The sequence below is a fragment of the Pempheris klunzingeri genome, chromosome 2 (genome assembly GCF_042242105.1).
Source record: "Pempheris klunzingeri isolate RE-2024b chromosome 2, fPemKlu1.hap1, whole genome shotgun sequence".
Lineage (NCBI taxonomy): Eukaryota > Metazoa > Chordata > Actinopteri > Acropomatiformes > Pempheridae > Pempheris > Pempheris klunzingeri.
This window is the reverse complement of record NC_092013.1, coordinates 1056387-1078133: the sequence shown is the minus strand read 5'-3', so window position 1 is coordinate 1078133 and position 21747 is coordinate 1056387. Positions and strand designations below refer to the sequence as shown.

General features: G+C 46.1%; 1 protein-coding gene across 1 annotated transcript in view; it reads right to left on the bottom strand.

Moving 5' to 3' along the window:
* Window positions 1-456: 456 nt before the first annotated feature.
* grip2b (glutamate receptor interacting protein 2b) overlaps window positions 457-21747 on the bottom strand; it is a 138940-nt gene continuing 117649 nt past the window's right edge. Inside the window, exons 10-25 of the mRNA XM_070841834.1 lie at window positions 21384-21539; window positions 21150-21302; window positions 20861-21047; window positions 15905-16050; window positions 13940-14020; window positions 11969-12032; window positions 11646-11791; window positions 10208-10352; window positions 7899-8038; window positions 7270-7464; window positions 6497-6653; window positions 4684-4798; window positions 4215-4427; window positions 3921-4112; window positions 1723-1869; window positions 457-615 (exon numbers count right to left, since the gene is read on the bottom strand). Of these exons, the coding sequence (XP_070697935.1) occupies window positions 457-615; window positions 1723-1869; window positions 3921-4112; window positions 4215-4427; window positions 4684-4798; window positions 6497-6653; window positions 7270-7464; window positions 7899-8038; window positions 10208-10352; window positions 11646-11791; window positions 11969-12032; window positions 13940-14020; window positions 15905-16050; window positions 20861-21047; window positions 21150-21302; window positions 21384-21539 (2396 nt within the window). The remainder of the gene's footprint in view (window positions 616-1722; window positions 1870-3920; window positions 4113-4214; window positions 4428-4683; window positions 4799-6496; window positions 6654-7269; window positions 7465-7898; window positions 8039-10207; window positions 10353-11645; window positions 11792-11968; window positions 12033-13939; window positions 14021-15904; window positions 16051-20860; window positions 21048-21149; window positions 21303-21383; window positions 21540-21747) is intronic.

Here is a 21747-nt window from a genome sequence, read left to right as displayed (position 1 = left end):
CAGCTGAAATTACCTCACTCAAATTGCAGGTTTTCATTCATTTGTTTTAAGTAAAAACAATATTTAAAGAGCCAGATCAGTTTAAACGGCTGCTTAAAGTGCCAAGTAAGTGGTTGTTTATGTTGGAACAACACCGTGAGGCCTTCAGGAGAGTCTCTGGTGGTTTTCCTGCTCCCATAGAGAAATACACTGTGTGACAGCAGTTCAACCCAAAGGTGTGTGTGTGTGTGTGTGTGTGTGTGTGTGTGTGTGTGTGTGTGTGTGTGTGTGTTTCAGTAGAATTATTGCAAGTCAGTGTGTGTGTGTGTGTGTGTGTGTAGGCTTGTTCCAACAGCTATAACTTTGCACTTCATCACCAGATATAATATATCTACTGTGACTGTGACTGTGTGTGTGTGTGTGTGAGACTGTGTGTGTGTGTGTGTGTGTGTGTGTGTGTGTGTGTGTGTGTGTGTGTTACAGGTCTAGTGGGTGGTCCAAAGTGTTGTTATTGTCCTCTGTGCTGTCGTTGGCCAGCGGGTTGCGGCTGATCACCAGCTCCAGTCTGTCTCCAGCCTCTGTGATCAGAGGCACCGCCAGGCAGCAGTCGAAGTCCCTCGTCCTCACGTGGTTCACCTGGACCAGATGGAGACAGCGGCTGCTCCGGTAAATGGTGCTATTTATTTGGTAGCTAAAACAGACTAGCCAACCTTTGCTTAAAGAGGAACCCTGGTATTTCTAAACCTGGGCTCTGCTTGTACATATTTTGGTGTCTATTTGACTGGTAATATCATATGTATAGTCATTGGCTGCAGTGTAATCCTCTGGACCTTTGGTAACTCCACCCGGTTAAAGTCCGTCCTCTACAAGTGCTTGTTTTTCACCACTGACTTTCTGGGACTTAAGCTGAGAAAGTTTGAAACGAACTAACCATTTAAAACACCCAAAGTCACAGGACAACTCAAACACAGTAAATTATCAAGGCAGCACCAGTCCAGTATGTCCTGTGAGCTAAAAGCTAAAAGCAAAGTGACTAAAGGGCACTAAAAGAGCTTGTTTGATCCACTGACAGGCTCAGAGTGTTATTCTAAGTGTGTGACAGCATCATGGAAAGGATCCCTACAGAGAGAGACCTGGAAGATCCTTTTGGTTTAACCACAAACAGCACACACACCAGACTACATTCACTAAAACAGGGATTTTAGAGAACAGGACACAGGAGCTGCTGCTCTGCTGCTGCTGCTTCAATCACTTAGTTTTGTTTGTGTTGTTGTGAAACTTTAAAATGTTTACAGTTTACATCCAACACAACTGTGTAGCACAACAAGATGGTCACAGTCAACCAGCAACTCCTTTATTAAGGTAAAAGCTAAAATCCCTGTTTTAGTGAATGTAGTCTGGTGTGTGTGCTGTTTGTGGTTAAACCAAAAGGATCTTCCAGGTCTCTCTCTGTAGGGATCCTTTCCATGATGCTGTCACACACTTAGAATAACACTCTGAGCCTGTCAGTGGATCAAACAAGCTCTTTTAGTGGACCTACTGTGATCAGGTGCAGTTGTCCCAAAGGATCACGTTGCAGCCCGTTCTGTTTTAAAGTTAAAGGATATTTCTTGATTAACAACTTGAGTCTTATTTTTGTGGTTTCAGCCTTGACTGCTGTTTGAATAATGTTGCACTAAACAAATAAATCTCTGAGATCTTGGGACACAGCAGGTGTACAGATGCTGATTCCCTTCTCATTACCTGCAGGATCCTGTCGTAGGGTTTGAGCCCGGCTCGGTCGGCGGGCCCGTCAGGCCTGATCATGTTGACGTAAACTCCTTTCTCCAAGAAGCCGTCTGACACGCTGAAGCCAAAGTCGTCGATCTCCGGGTCCTTTATGACTGTTACCTAGAGAGGACGACACCAGGATCAGGTCAGGTCGGTTTAGTTCAACAACAGTTCTCACATTAATCTAATCTAGTGTCAGCACAGGTTTTCTTCAAGCACCAATCAGGGTTCCCCCCGACTCCGGTCAAATGTACAAGAGTTTTCAAAGACTTTCCACGACTAGAAAGTTTAATCTCCAGAAGATGGCCCAAAGTTAGAAAAAATATTGGTTTGGTGAATAAAGTAATTAATATAAGACACATAACTTATTTACTTCGCTGACCACAGGCACCCAGTCTAATGCTGTAAGGTAGACTTGGACAGACCAGAAAGTATAAAGGAAATGATGGGTAGTCTGTCAGTAGTCTGTGCTCCTAATCCAAAAGACCAGCAAACCAAATGAACCCAGCACTGTCAGGTCAGTCTCACTGTACAGAGGACAGGTTTAACACGGTGAACCCAACTGAAAAACACATGCTGCCGGCTTGGTGTCCTGGCCCCTGAAGGAAACTTACACTTCCAAAAGTTTGGACATGTAGACTTTTCAGATCATTTTCTCCTTTGTCTTAGAAGAGAGAAGATCCTGCATGTCCCATCTAAATATCCTGTTAACCTGAACCCTGGCCTGCCCCATTACCCATTACCCATTACCCTGTCACCTTAACCTTAACCACTCCTGCTGTCTGCCCAAACACCAGACCCTAACCTCACCCTCAGCCCTCTCCCTGTTTTCTCCTGCTGTATGTGACCAGAGGTGAGGTAGCAGCAGGGTCACAAGCTGGAGGGGAACCACACGCCTCCATCTCATCTTGGGGTGGGCGGGTCAGACGGTGACTAAACAGGCAGCGTTATTACTAACTTACAGACATAGTGAGTGCTACTGACATTGTAATGTATGAAGTTGGTGGTGTGCAGGTTCTTGGTGGCTGATTAACCTATGTTTTTGTAGGTTTAGCAAGTACTAACCCATACTTTACCAACCCATACTTAATCAATCAATCAATAATCTTTATTTATATAGCACCAGTTCACAGCAGTGTTATCTCCAGACTCTTCCCATAAAGAGCAGCTCAGACCAAATGAATTTCATGAGACACCATTTAGAGGCTGTAACCTTTTGGCTGACGACCAATCAGCCATCAGACCTGAATGTATTTCCTACCTGTGGATACTGAATGTATTTCCTACCTGTGGATACTGAATGTATTTCCTACCTGTGGATACTGAATGTATTTCCTACCTGTGGATACTGAATGTATTTCCTACCTGTGGATGCTGAATGTATTTCCTACCTGTGGATGCTGAATGTATTTCCTACCTGTGGATACTGAATGTATTTCCTACCTGTGGATACTGAATGTATTTCCTACCTGTGGATACTGAATGTATTTCCTACCTGTGGATACTAAATGTATTTCCTACCTGTGGATACTGAATGTATTTCCTACCTGTGGATACTGAATGTATTTCCTACCTGTGGATACTGAATGTATTTCTCATTCTGGCCCTTGTTATGAAATCATTACTGTAAATCTGCAGGAGGGGAGAACGTGTAGCTGCCAGCAGAGCCGTTGGCCAGAGGGCGAGCTGCCACACCACCATATATCCTGCACTGTAAAACCTTCATTTCTCTCTCTCTCATAAAAAAGGTCATTTTATGTGGCTGTTTAAAGTTGAACTAACTTTAAAGGTGTAGTGGTTTTAAGTTAACCGATCCAAAATAACATGGAGACGTTTCAACATGTCACAGTAGGAAAAACACACGTATGCAGAAAAGATGACGGCTGAATAATATTGACTGTAGCTGCTCCGGTGCAGAGTCGTGCTGCTGTAACAACAGGACCTTTGTTACTGTTAACATCTGATTTTCCTGTTATGACCTGTTATGCAAACAACAGTGTTTTTCTGCTGACTTCTTCAGTTTTTAACAACCCAATAATGGAAATGACTTTCTTAAATAAGTGGACAGAAAACCTCTAAGTGTTCCCGCCCCCACTTTACCCAATCCTATCCACATTAAATCCTCACCCAGGACAGAACCTCCATCGTGACTTCTTCTCACACTCACTCACTTTGTGCAGCTCCAAAGGCGTCGGAGACAGAATCCCCTGCATCTCCTCTTTGATCCGGCGGGACTCCCACGTCCTCTCTGACACTCTCAGCGAGGCCTTGGGCTTGGGCTCGTGGTGCAGGAGAGGGGACTGGTTGTCTTGGTGCAGGTGGGCCTCGTGGTGCAGGTGAGCCTCGTGGTTGTAATGGGCCTCCTGGTGCAGGTCTGGGTGGAATTGAAGGTTTTTAAAACAATATTTCAACAAGCACAGCACTTCTATACGCAGCGACATGCTTGTACATATGACAAGTATGACATCTGCCACTGAACTACCTTGGTGGAGTTGGGCCTCTTCATGCAGGTGGGCCTCCTCGTGCAGATGGTCGCCCTGGTGGAGCAGGCTTCCCGGGTGCAGGAGGGAGTTTCTCCGCAGCGGACTCATCCTGCTGTGGCTCAGTATGGGCTCAGCCGGAGGCTTGTTGACACCGTCCACACCCAGACTGATGGCTGTTCCTGTCATGATGGATGCCTGCACACACCAGAACACTCACGCTCACTAAGGAGGAGAGGTGCATCTCTCTGGCTTCAAGGGCTAAACTGTGCTTAAAAACAGGTGAAAGTCCTACATTGAATTATGAATCAAAGACTCCAGTTAAATAAATCCTTCTTAAATGGAGCAGTCTTATATAAATGGGTGTGTTTGATGCTAATGCTACTATACTAACTCTGAGGTTATGCTAATGCTAATGGCTGCAGTTGAAGTGGATGCTAACGTGCTAACTGACCTCTATCTCTCTCAGTAGTTCTGATTGGCCGCAGGTCTCCAGATCCTCAAGCGCCTGACACCAGAAACTGTCGTCCGGGTCCAACAGGATGCCGTCGGGTTGTTGGCCAATAAATCTGTTGCACACAAACATGAAATAAAATGAAGCTGCTTTGGAAACAAGTGGTTTCTCCTGGTTACTGGACAAAACAGCACCAAACAAGACAGACAAACTGAACTTTGGTAGATCTGGTCATGACTTCTCTTTTATGTGAAATGTGTTTTCTCTTTACGTTACAGGAGAATTTTAACCCTTTGTCCTCTCTGCTCACATCCTGGTGTCTGAGTGACTGGTAGGTACTAAAAGTGTTGGAACTGGTCCAGTAGATCACCTCAGCCACCAAACGGGCTGCAACACTTTTTTCCTGCCCGTCGTTTAAACACCTAAACATGTACAAATGAGCCGCAGGTTTAAAATACTGGAGTTATCATGTAAACAGTGACCTGAGCAGTGAAGACTGAGAGTAATGTAAACATGTCTCTCATGCAGCTCTTCAGTATGTGTCAGCTGGGGGGGGGTCATCAACAAAGCTGATATGAAAACAGAACAAGGCTCTTCGTTCTGGTTAAATCCAACATGAGTAATCTGTTAACGCTGAATGTCCTTCACTGACGAGATTAATTCACTTTCACTGCACAGCTGATTTTTTTTCTCACTAACTCTCCTCCCCCATTAGTGTTATATAACCCCAGTGGATGTCGCTATCCTCACAAGGCTTAACCTCATCTCCACACACACACACACACACACACACACTCATGACTGGACCTCCACACTCACATTTCCACTTCAGCACAAACTCCTGGTGCTGATATGACACAAATGACCAGAGCATCACGAGCAGCCTTCTGTGTTAAAGGAGCATCTCTATCTTTTGGACGGCTAATATAACATTCGACAGACTATCAATACTTCGATTAATAAGAAGCCTTTTGAATGAAATCCTTACACATGATGTTAAAGAGAAGTTGATGTCCAATCAGTGGTGACTAAAAGTCCTCATTTGAAGTGATAAACTCCTCAGTGCTGTCACTGCTGTCCCGACTGAGAAAGCTGAGTTCTCCTGCTCGCTGAGCCGTGCCTACATATACCAGCATGCATTGTGTGTGTGTGTGTGTGTGTGTGTGTGTGTGTGTCCACGCTGCTACGACAGACACACAGACATCGTTCTGCTTTTAGCAGAAGAAGTTGAGCAAAGTCAAAACACTACAGACATTCGCTCAGCCGTCACGTCCTCTGCACTCACGGTTTGGGACGCCATATTTACAGCTGGAGAGTTTGCAGTAGAAGCTACGAGAAGAAAGAAGTTTTATTTTTTAGCAGCATCCAGAATTTCCCCCCGGTCCTCTGGTCACCCACTGTGTCACCGTACATGTCACATGACGGTGCATTTTGCAGCAGGACTCTGAGCACTGAGGAAGTAATTGTTTCAGTTGATCAACAGTCGTAAACCACATGAGACGACTGAATCGTTGCTTTCAGGCCATTTTGAATCAAAAGACGTCCCTACAGGACCATCGTAGTGCTTTTCTATGCTGTAGCCTGTTTACTACAACTCACACAATCTTTAGGTCACAGCTACTGGGTTCCATTTGAGGTACAGAAACGTAGTAAGGGGCCCTTGAAAGTTGCTCAAGTGAAATCCCAGGAGACCAAAGGATGCTGGGATTTAACGCAAAGATCTATATTTGTGGCTGCATTCAAAAGCAGTCATCAGAAATACAAAGGCTGCACGATGAAAAGATAAAACTAGAAAATAAAAGTTGAGTCCTACCCTGGAGGTTTGTCCCAGTCGTCCTCACTGAAGCCCCCGTCGCTGAAAGGGTAGTTCTTCCGGCGTCCAGGAGGAGGCGTGGTGCTGCGCTGCTGCTTGGCACTGCGCCACTCGTGGGGGTGGAGGGCGATGCCAGCTGCCTGGTGGGTGTATGTACCTGCGGGAGGAGCGAAGGAACGAGATGCAGCTCACTCACAGATCGGCCTGAAGCTACAAGAGTTTGCATTAGTTCTGTTCCATTAAACCCTTTCATGAGCTGCTCTAAACACATTTTCTGGTCTGTGACTGTGCTTCTCCACAGTCAGTGTGTCACCTACGCTGTGTTAGGATACTTCCACAGCTTTACCTCACCAGACAGCACTTCCTGACAGGGAAATGAAGCCGTTATTATTGGGCTCTTCAAAGCCACCACACTAAATTGACAAAAACAGTCTTCGCTGGTCTAGTTGCTGTGACTTTGGTCGTTTCACCACATTAGTTCAGAACCAAACTAACACCAATAACCTGACTGACCGAGGCAGCAGCAGCAGACCAGCAGCTGCTCTGCAAAATCAATGGAGTCTGGAGAGTTTAGTTTGATATGAAGGCCTCAGTTTGCAGACAAAGACTGTCTGACAGGAAGGTAAAGGGGTGAGATGCTCTAAATACAGCACATCCTTCTCCAGGCTGGAGGCGTGCCGTCATCTACAGCAGGTAATACCCTGACTATGACTAAGTACCTCATACAATCCCGCCTCAAATAATCTGAACTATCCCTTTAATCCAAAGTTTACCCTGGCTGCCATAGCCGGCGTCCAGCCCTGAGCCGTCCCACGACTCCATGGCAGAGTCCACGCTGGGGATGGTTGTGGAGTAAAGCTCCGATAGCTTATTGGTCTGCTGGCTGTCCGTCAGGTCATCCTCCTCAGGGTCACTGAGCTCGTTCTCCGTCGTGTCCTCTGCCTCTGCCGCCTTCCTCTCCTCCAAGTCTGGGGGAGAGAAAGTTGGAATAAAGTTTGTTCGATAAAATGATCAAATGACAAAGACATTCTGAGACAGTGAGCCAGTTTTCAGGCAGGTTGGCCGTGTCTCCATTAGCAGGATGAAAGACGCTGATAAAAATAGAAAATAGAGCAGATCTCAGGCTGCCAGAGAGAGTAGAGGCTGTTCAGATGTTATTCGTTAAGTTATTGATTAAGTCGTTAGTGTCATTGGAGACACTGAGACGGAAAAATGTAACTACTTTGACTACAGCACCAGTCATGTGACACGGGTGAACAGGAGGAAGACACATCAGCCCAGAAGTCACTAACGCTTAGTGCTCGCTAGCTGCTTATTAACAGCAGGTGTGAAGAACTTTGGGTGACAGGATGAAAGCAGCACGGCTACGACGTGTGAACGCTGCAACAGTTTTCCTACTTACTGTCGAGCTGCTTCTTGATCTTGAGGGTGACCGTCTCTCCGGCCATCTGCAGCAGGTGGATGGCTTCGCTCAGGGGTTTCCCTTTTAAACTGACGCTGTTGATAGCCAGGATCCGGTCACCTACGTGAATAGCCCCCGTCCTGGACGCACAGGAACACACACGTTTACACACACAGAGTGAGGTGGAGTTTACCTGAGCTCCAGAAGGACAACATGACCTCAGCAGTCAGGGCTGGGGGGTCACTTTAAAGATGAACTCCTTTAGCCTGATAAGAGCACATTTTCTGTCCAGCTTTTGTGTGCAAACAAATCCTACTTTGTAGAATTAGTGTGAACTGATCCTTTGTGGAAAGAAATGTTTTCCAGCATTAAAACAGGACCACCATCTAACCTGATTAGATCTCCTCTATAACTCATATGGAGGCACAGCTGAGCTGAGCACAGCGTTGGACACAAACATCAGGCTTCAGTGCCGTCATTGTTGACACATCAGATTTGAGTTCAGGAATTTAATTTAAAGTTATTCCAGTTTAAACAAAGCTCAGGTTAAACGGCCACATGACTCGTCTGGGTCACAACAAGGTGACTGGAATGTGCCTCTATCAGCGGCCACGGTGCTAAAGCTGGAGCAAAATACACAGCAGCGCTTTAACGCGTGGCCTACTTTGATGGAGCCATCACTTGTATGAGCTCTTATCTGACAGCGAAGCTCACAGACCCACATATCACATGTACATACATGTGTGAGCTTGAAACCAGAATAGTGTGAGAGGTTTCCTGGTTTCTTAAATGCTTAGTTTTTAATATGTTATTTCTTTAAGTTACCAGAGCTGGTTTTCACAAAATCAGAGCACTAAAACTGGGTCACACAGATGCTGCGACGTTGATGTCATCTGTTTTCCTGCATGTCCTTCTGTGTCAAGCTGAGGCAGGTTTATTTATAGAGAGCTTTTAGCCAACAGGTTTGAGGCAAAGTGCTTTATCGACAACAGTTTGGGACAGAAAATAGAACAATTACATCACAAACTCAAGAAATGGGGCCACAGTGTGTGTGTGTGTGTGTGTGTGTGTGTGTGTGTGTGTGTGTGTGTGTGTCTGTGTGTGTGTGGCAGCAGGGGAAGCAGTCAGCTGCCTCCCCCGGTGAACAGTGGTGGAATAACACGTAAGCTGACATTTTCTTGTGAAATAAGCTGTGTGGTGGACTGGATGAATTCACCAGTGGCCGATTAGGACTCAGTAAAACCATTATGTCATCTCCAGTCTCGTTGCTGTGGTCTGCAGATGACATAATCTCTCCACTGCATCGTGTCTCTCATTATCTCACCTGTCATCACTCCACTGTCACGTGGAGCCTGCTGCTCGCCGGAGGGGAATCCCTCTATTTAGTGCCCAGGACCCGTATTATTCCCCCTGCTCTGAGCCCTCAGCACAACACGGCTCCTTCGTCCGTCTCTGCTCCTGCATGTGTTGGCACGATAACACCAAGTCCTGAAAGATTATAACTACTCTTTCGGTCTTGATATGGATCTGGAGCACATTAGATAAGTAGAAGGGCACCCTGAGCGCGCAGGCCTCTGCCAAGGCCGGCAGCCCAGTCTTCTACGTTACGTAATCTGCAGGCACGACCACTAAAGATGTCCGTCACAGCGTCCACTGTGCCACAGACACCTGCACTACTGTTAGTCGGGTTCAGATCTGCTACATGAAACCTTCCACCAAGTTTCATGTGAATCAGGACAGTAGTTTTTCTGTAATCCTGCTGAGTTAACTGTTTCTGAACAGGCCTTTGGTATCTGCCCAGTTGGTGGCGCTCTAAGAAACCGCCATGCTTGTCTGTGCTCAGTGCGTATATGTGTAAGGGTTTAAAGAGACTTCATTCAGACGGCTTTCCTAGACTGACTGTAGTCTACCATCTTAGTCTACGAGTAAAACATGTAATTATCATTCCTGCTAAAGGTGCAGGACAAAAATCAGTGTTGTTGAGATCATCCTGCAGTCTGTCCTGTTGCCCCCAACATGGTTCCTGTGTGAGACCCTCACATAAAGACATCGTCCATAGTGCCACTGGTGGACAGGGAGGCTTTCAGGAGGTCAGAAAGTGATTAAAGAGATTCTTTAATCTTCTCATGAACAGTTTAAGTGTTTTAGTCCTCTGACTCCAGAATATTAAAACACAGAGAACAATCCAAAAGTCTCTGGCTGCTGTGCCTCCTCCTCCTAACGCCTCACCACTCAAACCTAGATTTCCAAAAAAAGACGGTGTGTGTGTGTGTGTGTGTGTGTGTGTGTGTGTGTGTGTGTGTGTGCACCTCTCGGCCAGGCCTCTCCTGGTGAGGCCAGATATAGTGATGGGGTCAAAAGGCTCCTCGGTGCCTGAGATGGTGATACCCAGAGGGCCTCCGTACCGCTTCAGCTCCACCGTGTAGATGATGCTGCCTGACGTCTCCTGCTCATCTGATACACACACACACACGCACACACACACACACACACACACACACACACGTTATTCTGTTTCAATTCCAAGGAGTCAATGATACCACCTGACGTATGTGGCTCATCTGACACACACACACACACACACGCAGTAATACAGCATCACATTACCTGTTCATTAGAAACACACATACACACACACACACACACACACACACACAGACACACACACACACACACACACACACACACACAGACACACACACACACACACACAGACACACACAGACACACACACACACACACACACACACACACACACACACACCATCCTCGAAGTAGGTCAGAACTCAAGACAACAGTGGTGGAGACAGTTTCCATGGTAACCAGGCAGAGGAGTGCCTTGTCATTCTGTAGCATGAACTCCTAATCCCTGCATTTTACTCCCATAGTGTGTGTGTGTGTGTGTGTGTGTGTGTGTGAATATACCATCTATCCTCTCGTACTGAGTCATTATATGGCGTGATTACACAACCCACCCCTCCCTGTGTTTCTGCGTGTGTGTGTGTTTGTTTACATCCCGTGTAAACGCACAGTTCACACACATCCAACATGGCGGCTGTCAGATCTGTAACATGTGACTGAAGCGGCACAAAGGTCCACAGCCAGATTAAGACTGCTGCGTGTCGGACCAACACACCAGCAGCACGTTTTCTACACATTATACTCACTGTTTATATCTTTATGTTTTATTGTGTAAGAAATAAAGGGATCTCTTAACCACAGCTCTTCTGGTCCATGTTTAGCTTAAATTATTACTACAATACTTATTATATATGTATTTCTGTGACCCTCTGTTTTTACAGGCCTCCAAGCTTGAGACTTTCTCTGCACCTCTCTTTCTAAAAGGGATTATTGGGGAGTTTTTCCTGATCGGGACAGAAGCTCTGAGGACAGTGGGTGTGTCCTGTGATTGTGATTTTGCTTGAAATGAGTTAAATCTGACTGAACTCAGTGACTGTATCCCTGGATTTAATTGCTAATGCTTCTACTAGTCCCTGTTCTCCCTCCAGGAGCCGTAAAGATTCTTCTTCTGCAGCCTGCCATGACTTTGCCGCTCAGAGTCCATGAGTCGTGGACAACAGCGTCTCCTGGTGGTCAAACCCTGTCACTGCATCTCCTTGATGGACATTTGATTTCATCACATGAAGCAAATCTGGAAGTTTGTTTTAACCACACAGACATGATGCATCCTACTGAGCCACCACACACAAACAGCTACACCCTCATCACATACACATCTGGACCGACCTGAGTTGTCTTCATCCTTGCGGATCTTCAGTTTGACCAGTTCCTCACACTGCTGCAGGATCTGCTCTGCGTCGTCCCTGGAACAGTTCTCCAGTCTGATGTTATCGATGGCCAACAGTTTGTCACCAGGCTCCAGAGTCCCTGTTCTGAGGGGCAGACACAGAAACACACAGCTCGTGGTTTAACTACAGTCTTACAAAGATCTCACTCAGTGTGAGGTGTGTGGTGTGTTAGGTATGTGTGAGATGTTCTTAACTTCAGACGTGTTGGGGACAAACCAGGTGTGTTAGAACCACAGAGGAACAGCAGAGAATAAACGGTACCTGTGGGCCATGCTGCCCTTCTTGATGTCGGAGATGATGAGGGGCTCTCCTGGCTTCTTACTGGCTGTGGACGAGATTAATTATTCTTAGTAACCATCAGCCTCCACATGAATACCATCAGAGACACCAGCATTCATTACATTATCAACTTAGATAAAGTTAGTAATTACACGTTGTTCTTTTTGTGCACTCAAAGCTCTTTAACAGAGTCTGAAGGCTGGAAACGTCTCCATAACATTTAATTATTTTATCTGGTGAATTAATGTCACATTAACTTGTCAGCTGTGAACACATTCAGAAGATGGCGCCATCGCTCCATCGTCTGTGTGCTGCTCCGGCAGCCTGAAGCTCACACAGCAGCTTAGTAAAGTCAAACTGGAAACATTATCGACCCATAAATACTGATTGAATACCGGCTGCAGGATTTGTTCCTCCCAAACTGGGAGAACTATTTCTCTGTGGCCCTGGCTTTGTGCACGACACATCGCCAGCAGAGGACCTTCCCCAAACTGTTGCCATTCAGAAATAGTGGGTATTTCTATATATAAAATGGGATCTGTGAGCGGACATGCTATGCAGACGCGTTAATGCGGGTGTGAATGAGTTATGCTGTGAGTTCTGCAGCTGTGGAGGCAGGAGGCCCCACATCAGAGCTTCACCAGGAGACCAGTGCATCACTTTCAGCTCTGCGCCCACTGAAAATATTTGTGCGTGAAAAAGACACAACATCTGACCTTCCCCTCCCCCACCCCCCTCACCTGCTGCATCAGTGTGATCCATACAGCCTGCCGGTATCTGTACCTTTATCATCACTTCGCTCCGACCTCTGACCACTAAGCACTTGGATCGGCCCCCCGGCAGGACAGGAACACACACTGTGGCAAACCGCCAGGACGGCAGAGAGAAACCGTCAGGGCCGACCTGCCCTCCATCCAGGACTTAGACACGTCCAGAGTCGGGACACAGGCAGCAAACAGCCTGGACACAACCTGCTCCAACTCCTCCCCTCCGGCCGGCACTACAGATCACTGCACGCCAAAACAACCAGAGAACAGTTTCTACCCACAAGCCATTGCTCTGTAGAACACCTGAAGCGGTCAGAGTGGCAGAAACAGTCTAGGTGCAGTCTCCCTGTTCCCCTGCTTACTCTAAAGTAAACGTTCTGCAGTCTGGAAAATAGTTTTTTGTTTGACAGACCTGGCAGAACAGGCTGTACAGTGTATATACAGTGTATATACTGTATATATACTGTATATATACTGTGTACATCTATATCCTGTCACATCCATCTCCCTCATGTATAGAATAGAAGTCATCTCAGATTTATTCCAGCATCTTTGTTCTTCTTCACATCTTCTGCCATAGTTCTTACATCTACGTGGTACATAAAGGTGGAACGTTTCTGCTTGAGGTAAAAGTGTGTTTACTCTCTTCAGCTTTCTTCTTGTTTCCTTTTCCTTGTATGAGTTCACACAGTGACGCTGATTCTGACTGGGACTGTTATGGGCCGACAGCTCAGTCCCTCCTCGACAGAGAACAGGCGGAAACAGGCGGCGCAGTAACGGCATTTACTGACATTTGCTGCAAACTAAAATCTCACACAGGTTTTACTCTGGAGGCCAGAGAGCCGATCGCAGCGAGGATAATGAGAAGACCAGGTATGTCAAAGGCAAGATCGGACCATCGTTAATCCGGATAACGTGTCTGGATACAGATTGCTGGTGTGAACAGAGTCAGTGGCCTCAGACCAAAAGACCACATATGTTCAGGGCTGTCCACACACTTCTGGCCATAAAGTGTGAGCACCTAAAGCCTGCTAACCCATTTTATACACACTGTCTTTACTGCAGGCGAAGAACTACTTTATAGTGTGTGTGTGTGTGCAGGGAGGTCTTGTGACATTTAAACATTGAGCCAGCAGCCGTTCATGACAAAGCACAGATCATGTGAGCGATGCTGGTGGGCTCCTACCGCTGATGGTGAGCCCCAGCTCCACTCCTCTCTTCTTGGGCAGTTTGACGTGGAACGTCCCGCTGCTGGGCACCACTGACTCTGTGGCACAGACACACAGACACACAGACACACGCTGCGTTAAACACATGCAGAAAAGCCATTAATACAAAAAAAAGCAACATATAATTCTTTTCATCCTGCTTAACATTTGTAATTACAAGGCATTTAGCTCTTGCTCTTATCTCCTCTGAATTGCTCTTCTCCGGGGCAAACAGCGACTTCAAATCCTCACTGTTTGCCTGCATGAGTCACAACACTAATTCCAGCAGTAAAACAACTCTACATCCAGGCATAAACACGGCGAGAGCAAGTTGTGAGCGGAACAACCACTTTAGAGCGTGGAAGAAGCTCGTCGCCACTTCAGGATCCTTCACACTCACAGGCGCTCGCATCATTCACTGCACACAGTGAAGCCAAGTGTGTTTCTGTCCTCAAGAGCTGAGAGAAAAATCCAATCTGAGGCAGCATCAACAATGTGGTGAGGAATATGTTGCACTATTAGCTGTCCGTCAGTCAGACCTCCTTCCTGTGAACAATGTTGTTCCTGAAAAGCTCCAAACATGGATAAGCTTCATTCACTCCTGAGGAGTAAAGGTCTTCAATATTACACTTGAAAACTGGCAGCATTCACCTAATGGATTAATGGTGGGTTGATGAATAATGGTGATGTCTCTCTGTTTACAGGATGAATGCTAATTTGGCTTTGGTGACTCATTAAATGATGTAACATTATGAAAGGCAACACCAAACAGAGAGAAACATGATCTGCTGCTGCTGAAATCAAATCCAAGTCTCTCATGGAAGGCAAAGTAAAGAGAAAATAAAAAAAAAACACACACAGCGAAGGAGTTTTTACTGAAACAGCAAACCATAATGAACTTCTAGAAATCAGTACAAACTCCTTAGAGAATATAAATCAGGTTAGCCCAGCGTTTTATAGGATGGATGAAACCACTTCAGATATGATATAAGTGATGTGTGTGTTTACATGTAGCAGGAACACAGAAGCTTATTAAGGCCTGACATCAAAATACAAATAGATTCTTTAATGTCTAATTGTGAGTGTCTGTCCTCTAACTCCACCCACGTGGTGTCACACTATCCCTCCGATCTACAGGTGGCAGTAACACGCTGCTCATGATGATGTTCCTTTAAGTGGAAAAAGAAAAAATCAACTTTGCCATTGGCAGATCAGCCCAGAAGTGAGAAGCCCCGGGGTTAAAGGCATGTAGATGAGGCCTGGCCCTGCAGTGAAGAGCTGTAATCATTGTGTCCGGCCTGCCGGCGCAGAGACAAAAGCCCCCGGCAGCAAATGTGCCTGATTGTACATCCCTGTTAAATGCCTGCTAATAAAGAATGAAGATAACACTGTGGAACATTGGTTCTAGTGTCTTTAATTATACTATAACAGCATTTAAACCCTCAAAGACGAGCAAATAAGCGATGGCAACAACCTTAAAGGGCAATTCCAGTATTTTTAAACCTGATTTTTAGGCCCTTTGGTGTCTCGTAGATCGTCTCAGCTGGCAGACAGGCTGTAATGGCTGTGACGTAATCCTTTGGGGCAGCTGCACCTGATCAAAGAACATCCACTAAAACAGAGAGAGACCTTTTTGTTAAAGAGTAAGATCCTTTTTATTTAACCAGACAGCTTGTGTTTTACCTCACAGGCTTCGGTGTTTTAAAGGTTAGTTAGTTCATTCAGTTCTTAACTAACCATTTAAACACACACTAACACAAACAGACTGACTGATGGAGGCAGCAGCAGAGCAGCAGCTCTAAAATCCCTGTTTTAGTGAATGTAGTCTGGTGTGTGTGCAGAGAGCTATGATGAAGCCCCAGCGTAAGAACAGAAAGCAGAGATGTGGTGCAGAGGTAACACATGCTGGTGTTGTGATACCGAATGTGGTGAACGTCACAAACCTGCTACATCGAACTCGATCTCCAGAGAGACCTTGTTGGTCAGCGCTGCATCTCGGAGCAGCTGGTTGGCCTCCTCTAGTGTTCCATCTTCGGTGGGGATTCCATTGATTGACAGGAGGCGGTCCCCGACCTGCAGCAGGCCACACCTACAACAGGGGTTACCATGGCGATGTCAGAAAGCATGCTAACAGTGGATATTGTGCGCTGGTCGGTAATGCTAACCCGCGAGGCTAACCTGGGGCTTGTGGGGAATTTTGAATGAGATGTTCTCACTTCCTGGACAGAACCAGGAAGTTCTAGTTTCACTACGGCTCTGTGTGACGTTCACACTCAGTCCTTTCTATTTGGACTGCGATCATTAATAAATGGCTCCAATAAGGCAGGCACAGTTTTTACATTGGAAAAATCTTGCGGCACACCAGCAACCAAAAATGTTACCTAATGACCCTCTGCAGCCTGATACAGTTTATCATTACAATATAGTCTCTCTCTCTCCTAAAGGTAACTGGCTTTGAGGGCTTTCTCATTCACCTTTGTGGTTTTTCTCATGAAAGTTGACTGTTTCTCTGTGTTTTCACGCAACCGAACAAAATAGTCCATCGGCTTGTTTTGAAGCGGCGGGTGTTTCGTTTGGAGACGGCGTCTAAGCTCGCTCTGCACCGTGGAGCCGCTGGACAGCTTCTCTCCACACCGAGCATCATGGAGCCGGTGTCGTCTCATCCTCTTCTCTGTATCGCCTCGAGCTCACCGTCTGTGCTTTCTTTTTACCACCACTCATACCAGGGCCTTCACCTGGGTCACAATCTGGTCCAGGGCCTTCACCTGGGTCAGAATCTGGTCCAGGGCCTTCACCTGGGTCAGAATCTGGTCCAGGGCCTTCACCTGGGTCACAATCTGGTCCAGGGCCTTCACCTGGGTCACAATCTGGTCCAGGGCCTTCACCTGGGTCACAATCTGGTCCAGGGCCTTCACCTGGGTCACAATCTGGTCCAGGGCCTTCACCTGGGTCACAATCTGGTCCAGGGCCTTCACCTGGGTCACAATCTGGTCCAGTGCCTTCACCTGGGTCAGAACCTGGTCCAGGGCCCAGTCCGGCCCTGACTTCTCCATCACCGTCACTCGACCTGTCGCATGTGTCACTAATTCTCTGGTCTCTAAGAAGGAACGAGGCGGTTAGCTCCCTGCTGCCAATATTACATTACTCTGCCCGTCACTATGTTACAGCACAGACACTCCACAGTGGCAGATTATAATCAATAAATGTTAATAAAAAAAAGAATTTTAAGACTAAGTGAAAGTGGATCATCTCTCACGGCACAGTGGTTGAAAATCACTGCAACAAGGAACCTTTGGAGGTTCTTCAGTCATTTCAGTCTAAATGAACCATACATGTTGGAAGGCTTCCAAACACTTCTTCTCCAGCGAGCACACGAGCGCTCTACACCCTGTTTACACACCTGTCACTTCACTTCTCCTCAGATGTAACATGCCTGTTCAGACACGATCACCTCCGGCGTTGAAATGCTCCCAAGGGGCGAAGAAAAACTCAAACATGTAGGTGTACTAATTTTCAGCAGCCCCCTACCTGAGATGCTTTTTCCTTTAATTAATTTTCCAAAGGCAGATGACGGCAGAAGCGTCTTCAGACTTCCTGCTGTGTTACATGTCACATTATTTTTAGCTGCTGTTTGGATACGAAAGATTTCTGTTTCCCAAACATCCATTTAAAAGCCCCAAACCTGGCTCCTCTCTACATAAATCAGAGCTGGAATGAAAGTAAAGCACATTAGCGCTGACTATTAAAGCCATGAATCACATAAATACCTTTTCTCTGGCAAAATAGGGAAACATTACGAGGGAGTCATTCAGTCTTTTGAGATATTAGCCTGTGAATTCAAGCGAAGCCTTTCATACATGATTTGGAAATTTGACTGCATTTCAAATCAGCCCAGTTACATTAGATCAGACTCTCCTGGTGACAAACCACAGGCCCTCTGCTGCCGACTGGGACAACGAACTGAGCGATACACAAAGAACAGTGACCCGCCCTCGCAATCACTTCTCTTTAAAGCTGAAGCCTAAACACAGGGCTTAGGTACTGAATGACTTCAGGCATTACCTGGTGGTTCGATTTACGTACCGTCACCACGGAAACAGTGCCGATGGAAAGTGGTGGCCTCACTCATTCCCTGGTTCAACAATGTCAGCGTTAACGGAATTCATCTCATTTAATTCAGTCACTGCTGACGTACTCTAACTTATCTAACGTACTTATATCACACATGTAATGCAGCTTCCCTTCCTTAGTTAACGTGCTTATTTTAGCCCAAAGCATCTTCTTTTCTTAGACTGTTTCACAACGTTAAGCACATACAGCGCTGCCACGACAACAAAGGCTGATCATAGATAACTGTTTCTCCGGGCTGCCGTGTTGTTTAGTGCCACTGCCTCGTACTGTGGGCTGAGGAGGTCGGTCTCACTGCATGCTGGTTCTCTTTAACAGCTAACTGGGACATTTAACGGGGACGGAGTCATCGCTAAATGTTTTTAAATGATGAGACAAAACTGGACCTTTGTTGCCGTGGTAACAGTATATGTATTAGGTGGTTAGGTTAGGACACCAAAGATGATGGCTTGAGTTGATCTTATGTGCTGAAGTTATGTTAACACAAGACTCAGTGGACTTACACTACGTCACCTGATTACCATGTGATGCTGTTAGACCGGGGACCTGCTGTGTCCTCCACTTGCATTATTTCTGTGGTGCCAGCATGTAATTTTAATACATGACATGCCAGAACAATGTAATGTGGTGTTAAGAGGTCTTTTCACATCTTTCTGGCTGCAATTAACAGTTTAAATTCACTCAAACAGAGCAGAACCTGCGGTGCTAAAGGTAAGAAATTAGCTTCACGTTATGAATGCTAGAGGAATTATTAATGCAAAAATGTCATCAGTCAAAGTGTATTTCTTTTGGTTAATGCAGAATCTATCTTATATCCTTCATAATCCTTTCATGGCTGTTTTTTGTGAATAAAATGTTTGTTTGGCTGATTCTTTTCTCCAAAGCAACGTCCCGATTTACTGGTTTGTTTAAGCGTTTTGTAATTGAGCTTTGGCTCACTTGAATATGCAAGTAGCTCTACGGCAGGTTTGTTGGTTTGCACATCCACCGCTGAGACGAGGAGGCGGCGCGTGGAGGTCAGTCAGCGTGGGCTGCCGGGCACAGCCTGACGTAAAGCTACACACAGACGATGAGATTTTAATTGCAGTAGCTACTTTTTTTCTCTCTGGTTTACGGGTCAGACGTCAACATGATGACAGCAGTTATCTCTTTCTGCACCGGGGAGACTTCTGACGGGAGGACAGGAGGACAAATGAAGTGATTTGTCTCACTTTAACCTGGTCTCACCTTCATACAGGTACTACCCTTTGGATTGGCAGGGAACACACACACACACACCATCGTTCTATTCTAGAGTTACTGTCTCTCTTCCCTCCTTTCTGGTTTCTGTCTCACTCTTATTCTTCGTATCCTCTCCTCTTTCTTTTTCTCTCCTCTTGCTTCTCATTCATCCTTGTGTTTATATTAGATGTTAAGTTGAAGCAGAGAAGTTATATGCACACTCACTTCAAGCCTTTGTGGCTTGAAGTGAGTGTGCATATAACTGCTCAGTTTTTATTGATGCAAATGTTTCGACATGTTGATGTCCTGGAGCAGGAGGAAACACTGTCATCAATAACTCTACATTAGATATCACATGGTTCTGGGTGGGTAGTTTTCTCAGCCTTTATACATTAAACCAGTGACTAACTGTATCTGTGGATGACGTGCTGCAGACAGCTCTGTGTCTTATTGCAGCCCTGATGGACAGACGTAAGCCAGGAGGAGGATTCAAGAAACATCTTCAAACTGCTGTGTGATGATGTTGACCACACGTGGAACTATTTCTCAGTTACTTTGAGCTGTTCGTTGGCCCCCCCCTATGACTGATCAGCATGTGACCTTTTTTTTATTTGCTCAGTCACTGTGGTGTCACGACGAGCCCACCTTGCTTGCAGTTGCCTCCTGACATGTTCTGAAGTGGGTCACTACTTGTTATCACACTACACCAGTTTCATTGTAATGAAACCAGCAATCAAAGCAGCATAATGAGGTTTACACGTTAACATGTTTGGACATTTAGAGGCACTTTTCTTTCAAGGTGCTGCAGGCAGACCTTTGTCCTTTGAGGCTTTCGATGAAGCTACTTCTGCTCGTGTCTGCGCCAAATGTTGAAGTTTAACTTTCAAAGAAAAACATAGCGGGGAACAGTTTAAATATTACAGACTATCAACATTGCTAATGGGTAGAAATGTGTTTTCTGAGGACTGATCCAATTATAAATATTTAAAATGACCAAGACCAAGAGTTGTGGTCAGGTGGAGCTCAGGGTGGTGATTTAGATTCACCCTGTCCAAGCAGGGAGGAAGGTACTTATCGATTCCTCCAGCGTGGGCGAGGGAGAGCTAGCTAATTAGTGCTGTTAGTGTGGCTGCTAATGGAGCAGGGAGTGTGGCCTCAGGGTGCAGAAACACAGGCAGCACTTAGAGAAGCTGTTAATACAATGGGAACATCAATCAGCACACACACACACACACTTTGATATTTGGAGAACTCCGCCTACACTCATGTAAATACAATAAATGCTGGAAAATGTTCATACACCCACACAACACAACACACAGAGCCAAACACAGCTGGACTACACTACACTACACTGCAGTACTACGAAGTACACTACAGTATTCCTCCAGCTGTTGCACAGCAGCATGACCTTAGGTTCTGTTATCTTATAGTCTTATTTCTTATCTTTGTAATATTAGTAATCTCAAGTGAGGTCCAGTTTTCAGGGCCCAGGTTTAAAAACACAGAGTTAGTGTGTTTGTGGAACAGCTGTCCGTCTGTGTGCTCACCTCTCTGCAGAGCTGTCGGGCTCTATGAATCGGATAAGTGGGGGCGCGGACAGTGTTTCCGTGGCGAATATTCCTCCCTGCAGCTGGACACCGAAGCCATTGAGTGGGTCGCCTGTTAGGACGACCTCACTGGTCTCCACGTGGACCACCTGACCGCCCGGACCCACCGAACTGGAGGCCAGGGACACTAAACACACACAGACACAGTTAGAACGATCTTTGGGTTATTCATTTTCCTTCAGAGACATCATTGGACAGACAGACAGACAGACAGACGTTTGGAGCTTACAGGAGCTTTTGTGCTCTTTCTTCCTCTGCCGTCGTTTGAGCAGCGAATTACGTGGACTCATGGGAACTGTAGGCCTGGGCAGGGTGCTGGAGCTCTGGCTGCTGGGGCCTGACGTAGTCGTGGAGCCGGGAGAGAAACTGGCAGATACCAGAGCTGCGAGAGAGCAAGGACGGCAAGAAGATGGGGATTAAAGAAGGAAAGAAAGAAAGAAAGATAGACAGAAAGAGGTCTTACACTTGCAGTAGTCGAGGCTGTTGATGGTGTTGTTATTGGAGGCGGTCCATGACTTGTTGAGGGTGGAGCTCGTGTTGCAGAGGGTGGAGTTTGGAGGGTGACAGTAGTTCACACAGGGGTCCCAGGAGTGGGGGTGGTCCGACTTCTGAACCTTCACTGCAACACACACAAGTTCATTAGTTACTCGTGACTCCAACCCTCGAAGTGTCAGTGTCTCACTTTGAGCTTCACAAACTGTCAGTGAGGTTCAGTGATTAAAAACAGATGTTTATTCATTTATAGATCTCTCACAGACACTGAAGAGTGTAAGAATAGGATGGATGGAGACATAAACACCTGTGAGTGTGTTCTAAAAACACCAATC